General features: G+C 44.9%; 1 protein-coding gene across 9 annotated transcripts in view; it reads right to left on the minus strand.

The window, feature by feature from the left end:
• Window positions 1-12,398, minus strand: part of PTPRM (protein tyrosine phosphatase receptor type M) — an 838,914-nt gene extending 826,516 nt beyond the window's left edge. For 6 of the 9 annotated variants that reach the window (XM_029065462.2, XM_029065460.2, XM_029065457.2 and 3 more), the window contains exon 1: window positions 12,198-12,398. In XM_029065462.2, the coding sequence (XP_028921295.1) occupies window positions 12,198-12,270 (73 nt within the window). In that variant the 5' untranslated portion in view covers window positions 12,271-12,398. The remainder of the gene's footprint in view (window positions 1-12,197) is intronic. The other 3 variants (XM_029065463.2, XM_029065461.2, XM_029065459.2) reach the window with 1 other exon arrangement.
• Between the last annotated feature and the right edge of the window lie 2,103 nt (window positions 12,399-14,501).

The following is a 14,501-nucleotide window of genomic DNA, read 5'->3' on the forward strand; positions in this document are numbered from 1 at the left end:
TCCCACTGAGACAGGACAAGGAGAACGGGCTTAAACTCTAAGAAGAGCCAACTGGATTATGTATTTATGAAAAGCTCCTGTAATAGTTGACCCTGGGATTTATGATGAAGGGAAAAGATGTCTGTGAAAGAAAACAGCAGGCACCTTTCTGGAGATCATCACCATCAAGGTTAGTTATTGAACACTTACTATGTGCAGAGCACTCTACTAAGTGCTTGGGAGAGTATAACAAAACAGAGTTGGCAGACATTCTCTGGAGATGTGACACTGCTATCCTATCAAGTGATTAGTACAGTACTCTGCACACAGTAAGCATTCCTTAAATACCACTGATCAATTGATTATCAATTTCTCTCACAATCCTAAGACTGGAATTAGACTTGTTCTCTAACTTTACCTATAGAGGCTCATGTATCGGGCAAAACCTCCATGGCCTAGTTGGAAAGAGCCTAGGCCTGGGACTCAAAGGACCTGGGTTCTCATCCTGTGTGATACCTTGGGCAAGTCAATTCCTACTCTGTGCCTCAATTCCCTCTGCTGCCAAATGCTGCTTCCCAAATGATTATGGCTCCCCCCAAAAGCAATTAATGGTATTTATTGAGCGCTCAGCAAAATACAACAGAATTGGTAGACATGAGCCCTGCCCACACGGGGTTTACAGTCTACAGGGAAAGCCACACATTAAAATAGGCCACTGAGAGGGGAAATTACAGAGTATAAGGATATGTACATAAGTGCTGTGGGTCTGGAATGAGCAGAGAAGTGCTGAATATTGTATAACTGTAGTCACTCAGTCTGCATAACAGAAAATGTAAGTTGGTTGAGAGTCATTAAATGACTCACAAGATTAGTTTAGATTTTTAAAAAATTTCAAATTACTTCTTTAATACCTGCCTTTCTACGCAAGAAAAGTCAAAGTTCAGCAATTCAATTAACGAATACCTCATGTAACCCCAGGATCTTCACAAAAATCTATAAACCTCAGTTAAAAAGGCCAGGATCATGTATAAAACTGAGGCCACAATAAGTTACTTAAAAGGAATAGGGATGGAAATTGGTTTGCCTACAGAGTGTAAGGAATCTGCAGAGCAAAATGAAAAAATTAAATCCATTTATTTGGTAACCTTGATACTTTACACCCAATCCTGAAAAAGAGAGATCAGACATGTTCAGCAAATAAGCATTTTTATAAAGGCTGCAACCTTCCTTCCTGGCTACGCACTGCCATTAGTCATTTAGTAGCAGCATACCTGTGAAAAACAACTTTGAGTCTCCAAATGACAGGAGGGAGGGGGCTTTAGCCAAAATATAAAACTTGAAAAAACAGTGAACTGTACTAATCACATCATCTCCTATTTCTTGATCAGAGGAGGAGGATAAAATATGCAAATGAATACTATACATCCATCATACCCTGAACTGATGATTTTTCTGAGTTTTTCCACTCAGTTGATGATAAGGGCAACAACTTCCACTTCATCTTAAATTGCTGCATTTTGCTTTTTTTTTTTCTGTGAACCAGGTAACTTCTTTCCTGAAGTTCATAAGAGACATTGCCAAAAAAACAGAATGATCACCTCTCAAATTAACCTGCCAATGACCTCTAGCATTAAGCAGGTTCTACTCCCCTGCTCAGATAGCAAGAGGTCCACCAGAAGTGACAAGAGGCCTTCCTTCCCTTTGTCACCCAACAGAGTCCAGAATACGCACCTTTGCTGGCTTCTGGTAATTTTGAGTAGAAAATTGGCTAGACTGTATTTAGTCATATTTTGGCTCCACTTTTTCAACCCCAAAATAGGGTGAAGCTATTATATGATAAACTAAGTTCAGCACTTAGAGTGCTCCCTCTACCGCCCCCCCTTCACCTCTCCACAGCTAAACTCTCTTCTCCCCCCTTTCCCTCTGCTCCTCTCCCCTCCCATCCCATCCCCTCAGCACTGTACTCGTCTGCTCAACTGTATATATTTTCATCACCCTATTTATTTTGTTTAATGAGATATACATCACCCTGATTCTATTTATTTGCCATTGTTTTAATGAGATGTTCTTCCCCTTGACTCTATTTATTGCCATTGTTCTTGTCTGCCTGTCTCCCCTGATTAGACTATAAGCCCATCAAAGGGCAGGGACTGTCTCTATCTGTTGCCGATTTGTACATTCCAAAGCTTAGTACAATGCTCTGCACATAGTAAGTGCTCAATAAATACTATTAAATGAATGAACAAAGGATGGGAGAAGGAAGAAGACGGTATGCAGCATTTGAGATGGTGTCTCCTCTATTGCACTCTCCAATCAATCATATTTATTGAGTATTTTTTTGTGCAGAGCACTGAACTAAGTGCTTGGGACAGTACTCAAGGAATCAACTCCCACTACGCAGTGTGACCTAATGGAAAGACTATGGATCTGGGAGTCAGAGGACTTGAGTACTAACCCCAGCTCTACCACTTGCCTGCTGTGTGATCTTGGGCACTTAACTTCTCTGAGGATTCCCCTGTTCTGCCTCCCCCTTAGACGTGATAGGGACTGTGTCTACCCTGATTAACCTGTATCTATCCCAGGGCTTGAGGCATGGTGAGCACTTAAATATAATAATAGTAATCATAATAATAATTACCCCACTTCTGCTGTATCATCTCTGTTGTGAATCAAGGGTATTTACTGATGTGTGTACTAAGCATTTGGAAGAGCATACTATAACAGAGTTGGTAGACAGCCCTTGCCCACAGGAAGCTCACAGTCTAGAGGGGAAGAAAGACACCGAATTATGGAGGTGCACATAAATGCTACGGGTGTGAGGATTAATAGCGAGTGTTTAAAGGGTAGAGATCCAAATGCAAGGATGATATAGAATGGAGAGGAAGTAGTCCTGCTACCCTGACCTTTGCAGTCTCAATAAGTTAACTATCCTCACCTGCTTTGCCCATGCTCATCCTCTTCCTGCCCATCCCCTTTCCCAGCTATCAGAGTTTACCTTTATGTGATACAAATAATATATAATACTTAGGAGAGAGAGAACGAGAGAGAGAGAGAGAGAGGAGAGTTGTCCTTCGTATTTGAAGAAATCATCGCTGAGAGTGACTTTCACTTATGAATGCAAGTGAGGCTGAAAAAGTAAATGTGGCATCCATTCACAGCCACACAAAAGTGTTGGTGGTCCCTTGTTGTGCTGTACTTAACGTTTATAGTATCTAGCATTGTTTCCTTTTTTGCCTTCTTGCCTCTCTTTCAGGACCAGGCTTTAGCTCCAAGACAGCGATCCCCTTCTGGGTGGCTGTGTGCCATGCAGGTCTACCTAAAGCATTTGACACCCAGTTTTCACCTGGGATGCAGCTGGTAGAAATAACAACCTTTTATTTTACTCTTCAAAAACTGGGATGAGGCAATTTGTGAGGAGATGTGGTGTTGAATAGAAAAGGATACACTTTCCCTTGATTTTTGCATCTGTACAGGTTAACTGCCAGCAAACTTGCAGGGTGGTGTGATTAATAATAGTAATAATTGTGTTCATTAAGCACTTAACCATGTAACAACCCCAGCGTGGCCTAGTGGATAAAGCACAGGCCGGAAAGTCAGAAGGATCTGGGTTCTAATCCCTGTTCCACCACTTATCTGCCATGCGACCTTAGGGAAGTCACTTCATTTCTCTGTGCCTCACTTACCTCATCTGTAAAATGAGGATTAAGACTGTGAGCCCTAGGTGGGACAGGGACTGTAGCCAACCTGATTAACTTGTATCTACCCCAGCTCTTAGTACAGTACCTGGAGCAAACAGCAGAAAAACAAATGCTTAGTACAGTGGGTGGTGCATTAGACGCAGAGGGGACACAGTCCCTACTCCACATGGGCTCACAGTCTATGAGGGAGAAGTGAATCTTTTGTTTAATCCCCTTTTTACAGATTTATCCCCCATTTATTCCCTTTATACAGATAAGGCACAGACTCTTAAGTAACTTGCCAAAGGTCACACAGCAGGCATGTGGCAGATCCAGGATTAAAAATCTGAATAACAATTTCAGAACTCACCCCATATGCCCCCTTGAAATCAATTTATAAATTCCCCTTTCAAAGTTTTGAGAAAAGGCATTTTAAACAAAAAGCTGGAGTCACATGATCCTAGAACTGTGCTTTGAACTAATTAGGCAGTTAAACCTGTAACCTTACTTAGTTGGCAGGGGTCCTTTATCTCTTCCAGATTCCATTCCTAAATATAAACCTGCAGCAATGTATCAGATGGCCAAAAAATTTGGAACGAGCAATGCATCACCAGCCACTCTAATCCCCTACTCTAAAGTGTTCGTCTAGGCCAATACATACTTCCAAAATGATCCATTCCAAAAAAGCATCGCTATCACGAAATAAAAGAGTTAAACTTTTTATTCCCTTAAAGAAACCAGGGCAAGCAGATCAGGATATTAAGTGATCAGGAAAACATGAACTGCTCTGCATTTCTCTAAGTCAACCTAGCCGACTAAGCTCTGTCAACAGAATGCTGTGTATTTCTTGGCTTGGAAGAATGGATTTAGCGATGCAGCTACACCTAGTGATCAGCAGGAAGAACATAAAACTCCCAACCAATATTTTGACTTTTTATAAGAGTAAGTTAAAAAAAAAATTAGTACTTTTTAAGTTACCCTCTGGTAAAAAAAAAAACACCACCACCCAAATATTTCTTTTTAGAGCTAGAAAGTCGATCTTATGCATGCATGTCGATTCAATGATTACAGACCATGTTACAAAGCGAGGAAAATATTAAAGACTTGCCCTACAAGATAAATTTGGGATTATATATGCCAACATTTTCAGTCACTCTATTAATCTGTGGCCAAATTGTACTTTCCAAGTGCTTAGTACAATGCTCTGCAACAGTAAGCGCTCAATAAATACAAATGAATGAATGAATGTTAAAGCACGAGACAACTATTTTCTGGGGAAAACTAATAAGATTAATCAGTTGTGATATCCAAATTTTAGTTTCACTTTTTTTCAGGAAATACTTAGAAAGAGATATAATAATAATAATAATAATAATAATAATTGTGGTATTTGTTAATTACTTATTATGTGCCACTGTACTAAGCGCTGGGGTGGAAACAAGCAAATCAGGTTTGACAAAACAGTCCCTATGCCGCACAGATCTCACAGTCTCATTCCCCATTTTACAGATGAGGTAACTGAGGCACACAGAAGTTAACTGACTTGCCCAAGGCCACATATCAGACAAGCAGCAGAGCCAAGATTAAAGCCCTTGACCTTCCTATCTGCAGGCCTGTGCTCTACCCACTACAACATGCTGCTTCCCAAAATGGAAACTTATGAATATAAAGTTACTTAGATGATCCTATAATAAAGTCTTAAAAGTGATAAAAGGCATTAAATAATTCCACTGAAAATGTTTAAAGCCTTGACAATTGCATTTGGTGAAATGACCCCTTAACCATTACTACACAAACCTCAGTTTAGGGTAGAAATTATGATCTGAGGTATTGGTCATAGAATAAGAAAAATTCTTCCTTTTAGTTCCAACAGAGACCTTTGCCTTTAGCAGTCCCTTCAGGGGGGCATCATTAAGTAGTAATAGTAAGAGTATTTGAGTGACTCCTGGGTACAGTGAACTACAACAACTACAGCCTGTCATGCTTCATCCTGAAATGGGGGACATAACTTGGCCCGGAGGCTTTGGGAAGACTGTGACAGCAAGACGGGGTAAAGAGAAAGGGGCCAGTCTCCAGGGGTAACATGAAAAAGTACAGCACAGGGTGATACTCACTTTGCTAAGCGCTTATTATGTGCCAAGAACTGTACTGGGGTAGATACGGTATCATCAGGACCCACATGGGGCTCACAGGCTAAGTAGGAGAGAGAACGGGTACTGAATCGCCATTTTACAGGTGAGGGAACTGAGGCACAGAGGAATTAAATGATTTTTTCCAAGATTACACAGCAGTATATGTAAGAGCTAGGATTAGACCTCTGGTCCTCTCACTCCCAGACCCATGCTCTTTCCCTAGGCCACACTGCTTCTCCATATAAGCCCTTTGGAAAGTACTGCCGTTATAAGATACATTCCCTTTACCACAAGCAGCTTACGCTAATGGGGGAAACTGACTTAAAAAGACTTAGAATAATAATAATTTGGGGGCACTTGGAAAGCATTTACTATGTGGCACGAGCTGGGTTAGATCAATCATATTTATTGAGTGCTTACTGTGTGCACAGCACTGCGTTAGGCACTTGGGAGAGTACTCCGTAACAGATTTGGTAATAATAAAGATGGTATTTGTTAAGCACTTACTAAGTGCCAAGCACTGTTCTAAGCACTGGGGTAGACACAAGCTTATCGGATTGTCCCACATGAGGCTCACAGTCTTCATCCCCATTTTACAGATGAAGGAACTGAGGCACAGAGAATAATAATAATAATGTTGGTATTTGTTAAGCGCTTACTATGTGCCGAGCACTGTTCTAAGCGCTGGGGTAGACACAGGGGAATCAGGTTGTCCCACGTGGGGCTCACAGTCTTAATCCCCATTTTACAGATGAGGTAACTGAGGCACAGAGAAGTGAAGTGACTTGCCCAAAGTCACACAGCTGACAAGTGGCAGAGCCGGGGTTCGAACCCATGACCTCTGACTCCAAAGCCCGTGCTCTTTTCCACTGAGAGAAGTTAAGTGACTTACCCAAAGTGGCAGACAAGTGGCAGAGCCGGGATTAGAACGTACAACCTCTGACTCCTAAGCCCGTGCTCTTTCCACTAAGCCAAGCTGCACCTCTTTTGGTAGACTCGTTCCCTGCCCACAACAAGCTACAATTCAATCAGAAAAAAAATCCCTGTCCCACATGGGTCCCACAGTCTCTGATGATGGAAAAGAGTTCTTTTTCAGATGAGGAAACTGAGGCACAGAGAAGTTAAGACTTGCCCATGATCACTAAAATGAGAACCCAGACGTCCCAACTCATGATCATGTTCTCTTTCCACTAGGCAACACTGCTTCTCTAGTCAGGAATAAAAAACAGTAAAATGTGCACAAGCTGAGTAAGCTGAGTGCACAAGTAGGGGAAAGAAGACACCCTAAAATAATTCTGACCTCAACTAAAATTTCAGCCCCCTTTCCACAACTTCAAAGCATTCTTGAAATACCCCCAATTTACCCTAAACATCATTTTTGCCACTAATAGCCTGGAAGATCAGTCCGTGCAGACCCGGACTAAATATTTTTTCCAACTCTGTCACCATTTTTTGGGTTTTCCCCCTGTCAACGGGACAAGTGCCGGGATTGTTTTCCCAGGCATGGTAATGGGAGTCAGTGAGCCATACACCCAGTCCCTGGGCCACCAGAGGCCTAGTACACCCGGAGGACGCAGAGAAAAGAAAGAGCCTTTTAAAGACAATGAATCAAAACCGCAAACGACGTGACATAGCTGATGTGAGATGGAAGGCAGCAAAAACCAAATCAGCCTGACATGCTGCAGTCTCAAATGTGGGACTTATCTTGGCACGGAGGTTTTGGGAAGACTGTGACAGCAAGACGGAGCAAAGAGAAAGGTGCTAGTCTCCATGGGTAACATACAAAAGTACAGCAAAGGGTGATGCCCACTTTGTAGAAAGACTATCATTTGTTCATTTGTCTTGTCGTTCGCATTCCTACGTATCAATAAAAATCTCACCATTAGCTTCATCTGCAAGCCCAAAGAACAGCTAGGTATATGCTGATTGCTTTACCTTTGTATTTACTTTTTCTGAAGTATTCCTTCATGAGGTTTGCAACATCTACTGCAATAGTTAGAGAATCTGAAGTGAAATTATATCCAAGTCCAGGAAGAGTGAGTGATCTTTTTCCATGTTATCCTAAGTGTTGATCAGGAATTAAATATTAAAATTTAAATTTCCTTCTACACAGAGTTAACATTAATAAAAGTTTGAATACAATTTTTTTAAATTTAAATGCTCATGGTAAAATTATCAAGAAATGGAACTTCGAATGTTTGATGTGCAAAAGCACTATATATTCTTAAATTCATATTCAGTTTTATTAAAAAAAAACCTGCACCCTAAATTCAAAATTATTCTTTATTTTTCAAGACTGTCAGCCAAAACATCAGGCACAAATTTATACATGGAAGTATAAATTTTTTTTTCTTCCATCTACAAAAGATCCTACTTTCTAAAAACGTATTCCAATTACTATCGCTATTGGGAAAATGTAAGAAACTTCATTCTTTAGGAAACACCAACTTTCCCCTCTGGCAAAACCTTGATGGACTTTCAAGCCCATGGAATCTGGCACCCTTGTTTACTTTATCTGGAAATGCATTAAAATTACCCAAGTGTATTTACATATCACAATACCAGTAAATTGTATTTAGGGAAATCTGACAATCATCTTTAAGACTACGACAATTCTAAAGTTTGTTGTCACCAATTACTCAAAGCAATTATAACTCGAGCAACATTATTTTGTGCTATTAAAAATACAACTTAGCAGATGACTTCATTGATGCATATTCATAATTAAAACCTATAATGATCATGGGGGGGTTAGAATCAACACCCTAAAAATTTAATACACAGTACATAAAACATTAAAATAAACTTTCATTTCCACTATCAACAAAAGAATGGTGCTCTCACTGAGTCTCCTAACAACTCCAATATTACAAGCGTGTGTGGATACTTTATTTTTAAAGATGCTTTTATGAAAAATCACAACGACCCTTTTCATGCTATTACCCTCGTTGTCATTTGACCAGAACACACTCAACCCCTTCCCTTAATATAAAACACAACGTTATAACAGGTGCTGTATGGTAACTAATTGTGAAAATGAGCTGGTTCAAAAGGAAATAGCCTGCAATCCAGTTTCCTTTTCCAGTTTGGACAAGGAATTTCATGAAAAAAGCTGCACCATTCCTCTTACTTTTTGGTAATGAGAAACTTCAAAAATCTTTACCATGCTCTGTTCAACGGGCATTCAACTGCAGCTAAGACCAATACAAAAAGTTTAAACAAATAAAAGCTGAATATCCCCCATATTTGCCTTATATTTTAGAATGGACCCACACACTGCAGTTTTAGAGAGTCTAATGAACCAAAAAGCAGTTATTTTTAAGCACTTTGCTTCCTTGAGAGGATGACTTTTTTTTTAATATTACATGGTTGTAATGCTGCTAGTTTGGCCAATAACGTCCCTCAAAAACACTAGCCAACAAGCTGCCCATGATGTCACCTGCTTTATAACGAGCTCTTGGTGTAGCTCAATCAAGCCCTACCAGCAGGCCATTTTGCACAAGTATCCGTAAGTTTTCCCTAACCTTGGACATTTCTTCAGAGGGATCACTGACTCCCAACTCTCACTTGCTCCAGAACACTGCATTTCCCTCCGGACTCCATCAGAGGTAAGCACAGCACTCTGCCCACAGTAAATTTAATCCACAAATGCTACTGATTAATCCGAATAGGAGCATCACCTCCAAGCCACAGAATACGGTGACAGGGACCACAGTGGAGGGAGGCTGGGAACTGAAAATCAAAACACTGGACATACAGGTATCTGGTGACAGATCAGTAAGAGTCAGGGACAGACCAGCTGCAAACTCTACAAAACTCTACCACTACTATGACCAAATCTTTTGGGACATAAATGTCCAACACAAAATTGAGGACCTCCTCAATGAAGAAATATTCACATGAAATGTGACAGAAGATGCAGAAGCATTAGTTTTAGAACTCAATGTATCTTTGCAAAACTTTATTTCACATGATATTGTTTCTTCAAACTCTGGTTCTGACACATCTAACGGTACAAAATGTCACTCCTCCCCCAACCCCCCGGCATCCAGTTATAAGCTATTTTGCTCAGGATGAAGTTTATCATTTTGCTAGTTTATCACACCTCCTTCATAGGCTCGGTGGAAAGCCGTTCCCCCATTAAAAGGGTAATTTTGAAATCCACTTTGTGCCAAAACGTTCAGGATGTTGGCACTGCCTGTGGGTCAGCACTTTTCCCAGAACAAAGTGGTTTCTCAAGACCCTCCCTAGATGGCACCCCAATAGTGAAGAGGACACAGCCTTATATTCCCATCAAACAGGCCCACCGACAAAGTCGGCACTAACGATCCTTCATTTTTCCTTCCCACACACTAAGATGTTCCAGGACGATCATGGTTGTCACCATTCCACAAGTGAGGCTGACTTGATAGCAGACAGCAACCATCAACATAAGGGAAATCCCTACAGAGGAAATCTTAATTGATTTATTCATTCAATCGTATTTCTTGAGTGCTTACTGGGTGCAGAGCAGTGTACTACGCGCTTGGAAAGTGCAACTGAGCTACAAATAAAGACAATCCCTGCCCATAGTCTAGAAGGGGGGAAGACAGATATCAAACCCACTTCAGGCCGGGTGGTGGCTCTCACCCTGTAACGAGGTAATAAAAAACCCCAAAAACTGGGGTAGGGAATGGCTTATTCACACCAAGCTGCGGTTGTTTTAAAATGTGCCAGTCTTTTCAACTTTAATGACTTCGATTTCTAAATCCAACCGACTGATACGTGCTGCATTTTCAACTTTAGGCATATCAGAACGTAGCACAAGTCTTGGGCAGGAAATTCGAAATTTTCAACAGAAGCCGCCAGCTGAAGTCTATGAGCAAGGGTTTTCAGCCAATTTGGTGTGCAAAAGATGTGCATCAAAGCCGAAGAGAAACTGCACATTTGGATAAAATTCCCTGTAGGGTGCATTGCCCAGGTCCAGGGGGAGTTTCACCGTGCAAGCTGGGCAGGAGGTGGGAGAAAATTCCCGATCCGATGCTCGGGCTCGGTTTGCAAACTATTCCGGGAAGCTAAAGGTTTGGCTCCCCCGGAAGGGGTGGAAATCAAAGCAAATCCCAGCCCTCTGGCCTCGGACTCCTTCGACCGCTTTAAGCGAGCCCGGGAGATGGAGCGAACTTTTCCTTGGAAAACAAACCCCAAAATAAATAAATATATCCCGCCCCGAAGTTACTCATTCCTTCCAAGTGATCGTGCAAACCGTTTCGCAAGCTCCGTCTGAGTGGATCGTGGAGTCCCGTAACTCATCAGCAAAATAATAATGACGGCCTGGGCCAAGCCCTTACTGTGTGACAAGCACTGCTCTAAACGCTGAAGGGAAGGAGAAGGACCGGCGGAAGGGAGCAAGGCCAAGTGTATCATTCTGTTTATTTGCACTGATGCCTCTTTACTTGTTTTGCTGTCTGCCTCCCCCCACCCTCTAGACTAAGCCTGTTGGGGGCAGGGACTGTACTAATCGCACTTTCCAAGCGCTCAGCACAGTGCTCTGCACCCGGTAATTGCTCATAAATCCCAATGAAGGTCTGACCCGCCTGCAGCCCTCCAGATTGCACGGGAAAGCGGCCCGGGGAGAATCAATAATTACCGTCCTTTTTTAGCGCTTACTATGTGCATTCCAAGCGCTTAGTACAGCGCTCTGCACACAGTAAGGGCTACTGAATGAATGTGCACGAAGCGCTGGGACGGAGACAAGCAAATGGGGCTGGACACAGATTCCCCCACCCCATTTTACGGAGGAGGAAAGTGCGGCCCGGAGAAGTGATTCACCCAGCCGGCAAAGGGGCGGAATTAGAACCCACGACCTTCAGCCTGGGCAAGCCCCCAGGACCGGGAGAGGAGGAGGAGGAGGGAGACGGGACCTCCGCCGGCTGGAAGCAGTGGAAAGAGCCCGGGCTTGGGAGTCAGAGGTCATGGGTTCAAATCCCGACTCAGCCACTAGTCAGCTGTGGGACTTGGGGCGAGTCACTTCACTGGGCCTATTACCCCATCTGTAAAACGGAGATGAAGACGGTGAGCCCCACGTGGGACAACCTCTTCACCTTGCATCCTCCCCAGCGCTTAGAACAGTGCTTTGCATAGAGTAAGCGCTTAACAAATGCCATCATCGACCCCACGGGGGGCAAAGCACGGGGGGCAAGGGGCGGGCAACCCTCGCCCTGCGCGGTGCCCAAACTTCAGCAAAGTGCAAGGACACGCGTCCTCAGGGGTGCGGGAGCTGGGGTGGTCGCCGGGGACCCCCCACCCCGGGGACAAGGGGCTTTCGGCAGGTTTTTTGCCCCCTCCCCAAGTTGGCCCAGTTCTGCTCCTTGCGAGCTTCTTGGCGGGCTCTGTGCCCCGCAGCCCACCCCGCACCCCCCAGCCCCTTTACCTGAAAAGGTGTCCCCCCGGGCGGTCAGCACGAGTCCGGCCAAAGTCGCCAGCCAACTCCCAAGTCTGCCCATGCTGGGCACGGGAGAGGGGGGCGGCCGAAGATGGGAGGGAGCGGGAAAGGCAAAGCTCCCAAAGTGCCAACAGTTGCAAAGTGGGGGAGTCCGGGAGCTGCAAGGGCCAGGCCGGGGCAGAGCCGGGACCGGGGGCGGGAGGGGGGGGGGGGGGACGATGCAAAGTGCTCAGAGGAGGAGGGGGGACGATGCAAAGTGCTCAGAGGAGGACGGGGGACGATGCAAAGTGTCCAGCGGCGCGGAGGCTTCTGCTGCTGCTGCTGCTGCTGCTTCCTCGGCTCGCAATTCCAGGACCAGCCGGAGCCGCGCGCTTCCTCCGCCCCCTTCTGCTCCCCTCGCCGGGGAAGCCGCCGCCGCCGCCGCCGCCGCCAGCTCCTCCTCGGTCCCCTGGCCCGGACGCCCAGCGCGCCCGGGGCTGTGCCGGCGGGCGGGAGGATGGGCAGAGGGTGGGCAGAGGGTGGGCAAAGGGTGGGCGCTCCGGCCCTCCCTGCGCCCACGTCACGGCCGCCTCTGCCGCTGCCCCGCTAGAGGGCGCCCGCGGGGCGGGTCGGGCTGGGGCTGCACTTCTGCAATTAGAATAATGTTGGTATTTGCCAAGCGCTTCCTCTGTGCACCGCACTGTTCTAAGCGCTGGGGGAGAGACAGGCTCATCAGGTTGTCCCCCGTGAGGCTCCCAGTCTTCATCCCCATTTTCCAGGTGAGGTCACTGAGGCCCAGAGAGGTTAATAATAATAATGTTGGTATTTGTTAAGCGCTGACTCTGTGCACAGCACTGTTCTGAGCGCTGGGGGAGATAAGGGTCATCAGGTTGTCCCCCGTGGGGCTCCCAGTCTTCATCCCCATTTTACAGGTGAGGTCACTGAGGCCCAGAGAGGTTAATAATAATAATGTTGGTATTTGTTAAGCGCTGACTCTGTGCACAGCACTGTTCTGAGCGCTGGGGGAGATAAGGGTCATCAGGTTGGCCCACGTGGGGCTCCCAGTCTTCATCCCCATATTACAGATGGGGTAACTGAGGCCCAGAGAAGTTAATAATAATAATAATGTTGGCATTTGTTAAGTGCTGACTCTGTGCACAGCACTGTTCTGAGCACTGGAGGAGATGCAGGCTCATCAGATTGTCCCACGTGAGGCTCACAGTCTTCATCCCCATATTACAGATGGGGTAACTGAGGCCTAGAGAAGTTAATAATAATAATAATGTTGGTATTTGTTAAGCGCTGACTCTGTGCAGAGCACTGTTCTCAGCGCTGGGGTAGATACAGGGTAATCAGGTTGTCCCACGTGAGGCTCACAATCTTAATCCCCATTTTACAGATGAGGTCACTGAGGCACAGAGAAGTTAATAATAATAATGATGTTGGTATTTGTTAAGCGCTTACGATCTGCAGAACACTATTCTAAGCGCTGGGGTAGATACAGGGTAATCAAGTTGTCCTAGGTGGGGCTCACAGTCTTCATCCCCATTTTACAGATGAGGGAACTGAGGCCCAGAGAAGTGAAGTGACTTGCCCAAAGGCACACAGCTGACAAGTGGCGGAGCCGGGATTAGAACCCATGACCTTTGACTCCTAAGCCCGGGCTCTTTCCGCTGATTCACTTTGCATCTCTAATCGTTCAATAGTATTTATTGAGCGCTTACTATGTGCAGAGCACTGTACTAAGGGCTTGAAATGATGGAATTTGTTAAACGGTACGAGAAGCAGTGTGGCTCAGTGGAAAGAGCCCGAGCTTGGGAGTCAGAGGTCATGGGTTCTAATCCCGGCTCCGCCGCTTGCCAGCTGTGTGACTTTGGGCAAGTCAATTTACTTCTCTGTGCCTCAGTTACCTTATCTGTAAAATGGGGATTAAAACTGTGAGCCCCACGAGGGACAACCTCAGCACCTTGTATCCCCCCAGCGCTTAGAACAGTGCTGTGCACATAGTAAGCGCTCAACAAATACCAACATTATTATTATGTGCCAAGCACGATTCTAAACGGTAGGAGGGATACAAGGTAATCAGGTTGTCCCACGTGGGGCTCACAGTCTTCATCCCCATTTTACAGATGAGGGAACTGAGGCCCAGAGAAGTGAAGTGACTTGCCCAAAGCCACACAGCTGACAAACGACGGAGTCGAGATTGGAACCCATGACCTCTGACTCCCAAGCTCTTTCCACTGAGCCACGGGACTTCCCCGACCCAAACCCACCCCCTTCTCCTCCTTCCTCCCCCGGCCCTGGGAAAGAAGT

Source organism: Ornithorhynchus anatinus, chromosome 5 (genome assembly GCF_004115215.2).
Source record: "Ornithorhynchus anatinus isolate Pmale09 chromosome 5, mOrnAna1.pri.v4, whole genome shotgun sequence".
Classification (NCBI taxonomy): Eukaryota; Metazoa; Chordata; class Mammalia; order Monotremata; family Ornithorhynchidae; genus Ornithorhynchus; species Ornithorhynchus anatinus.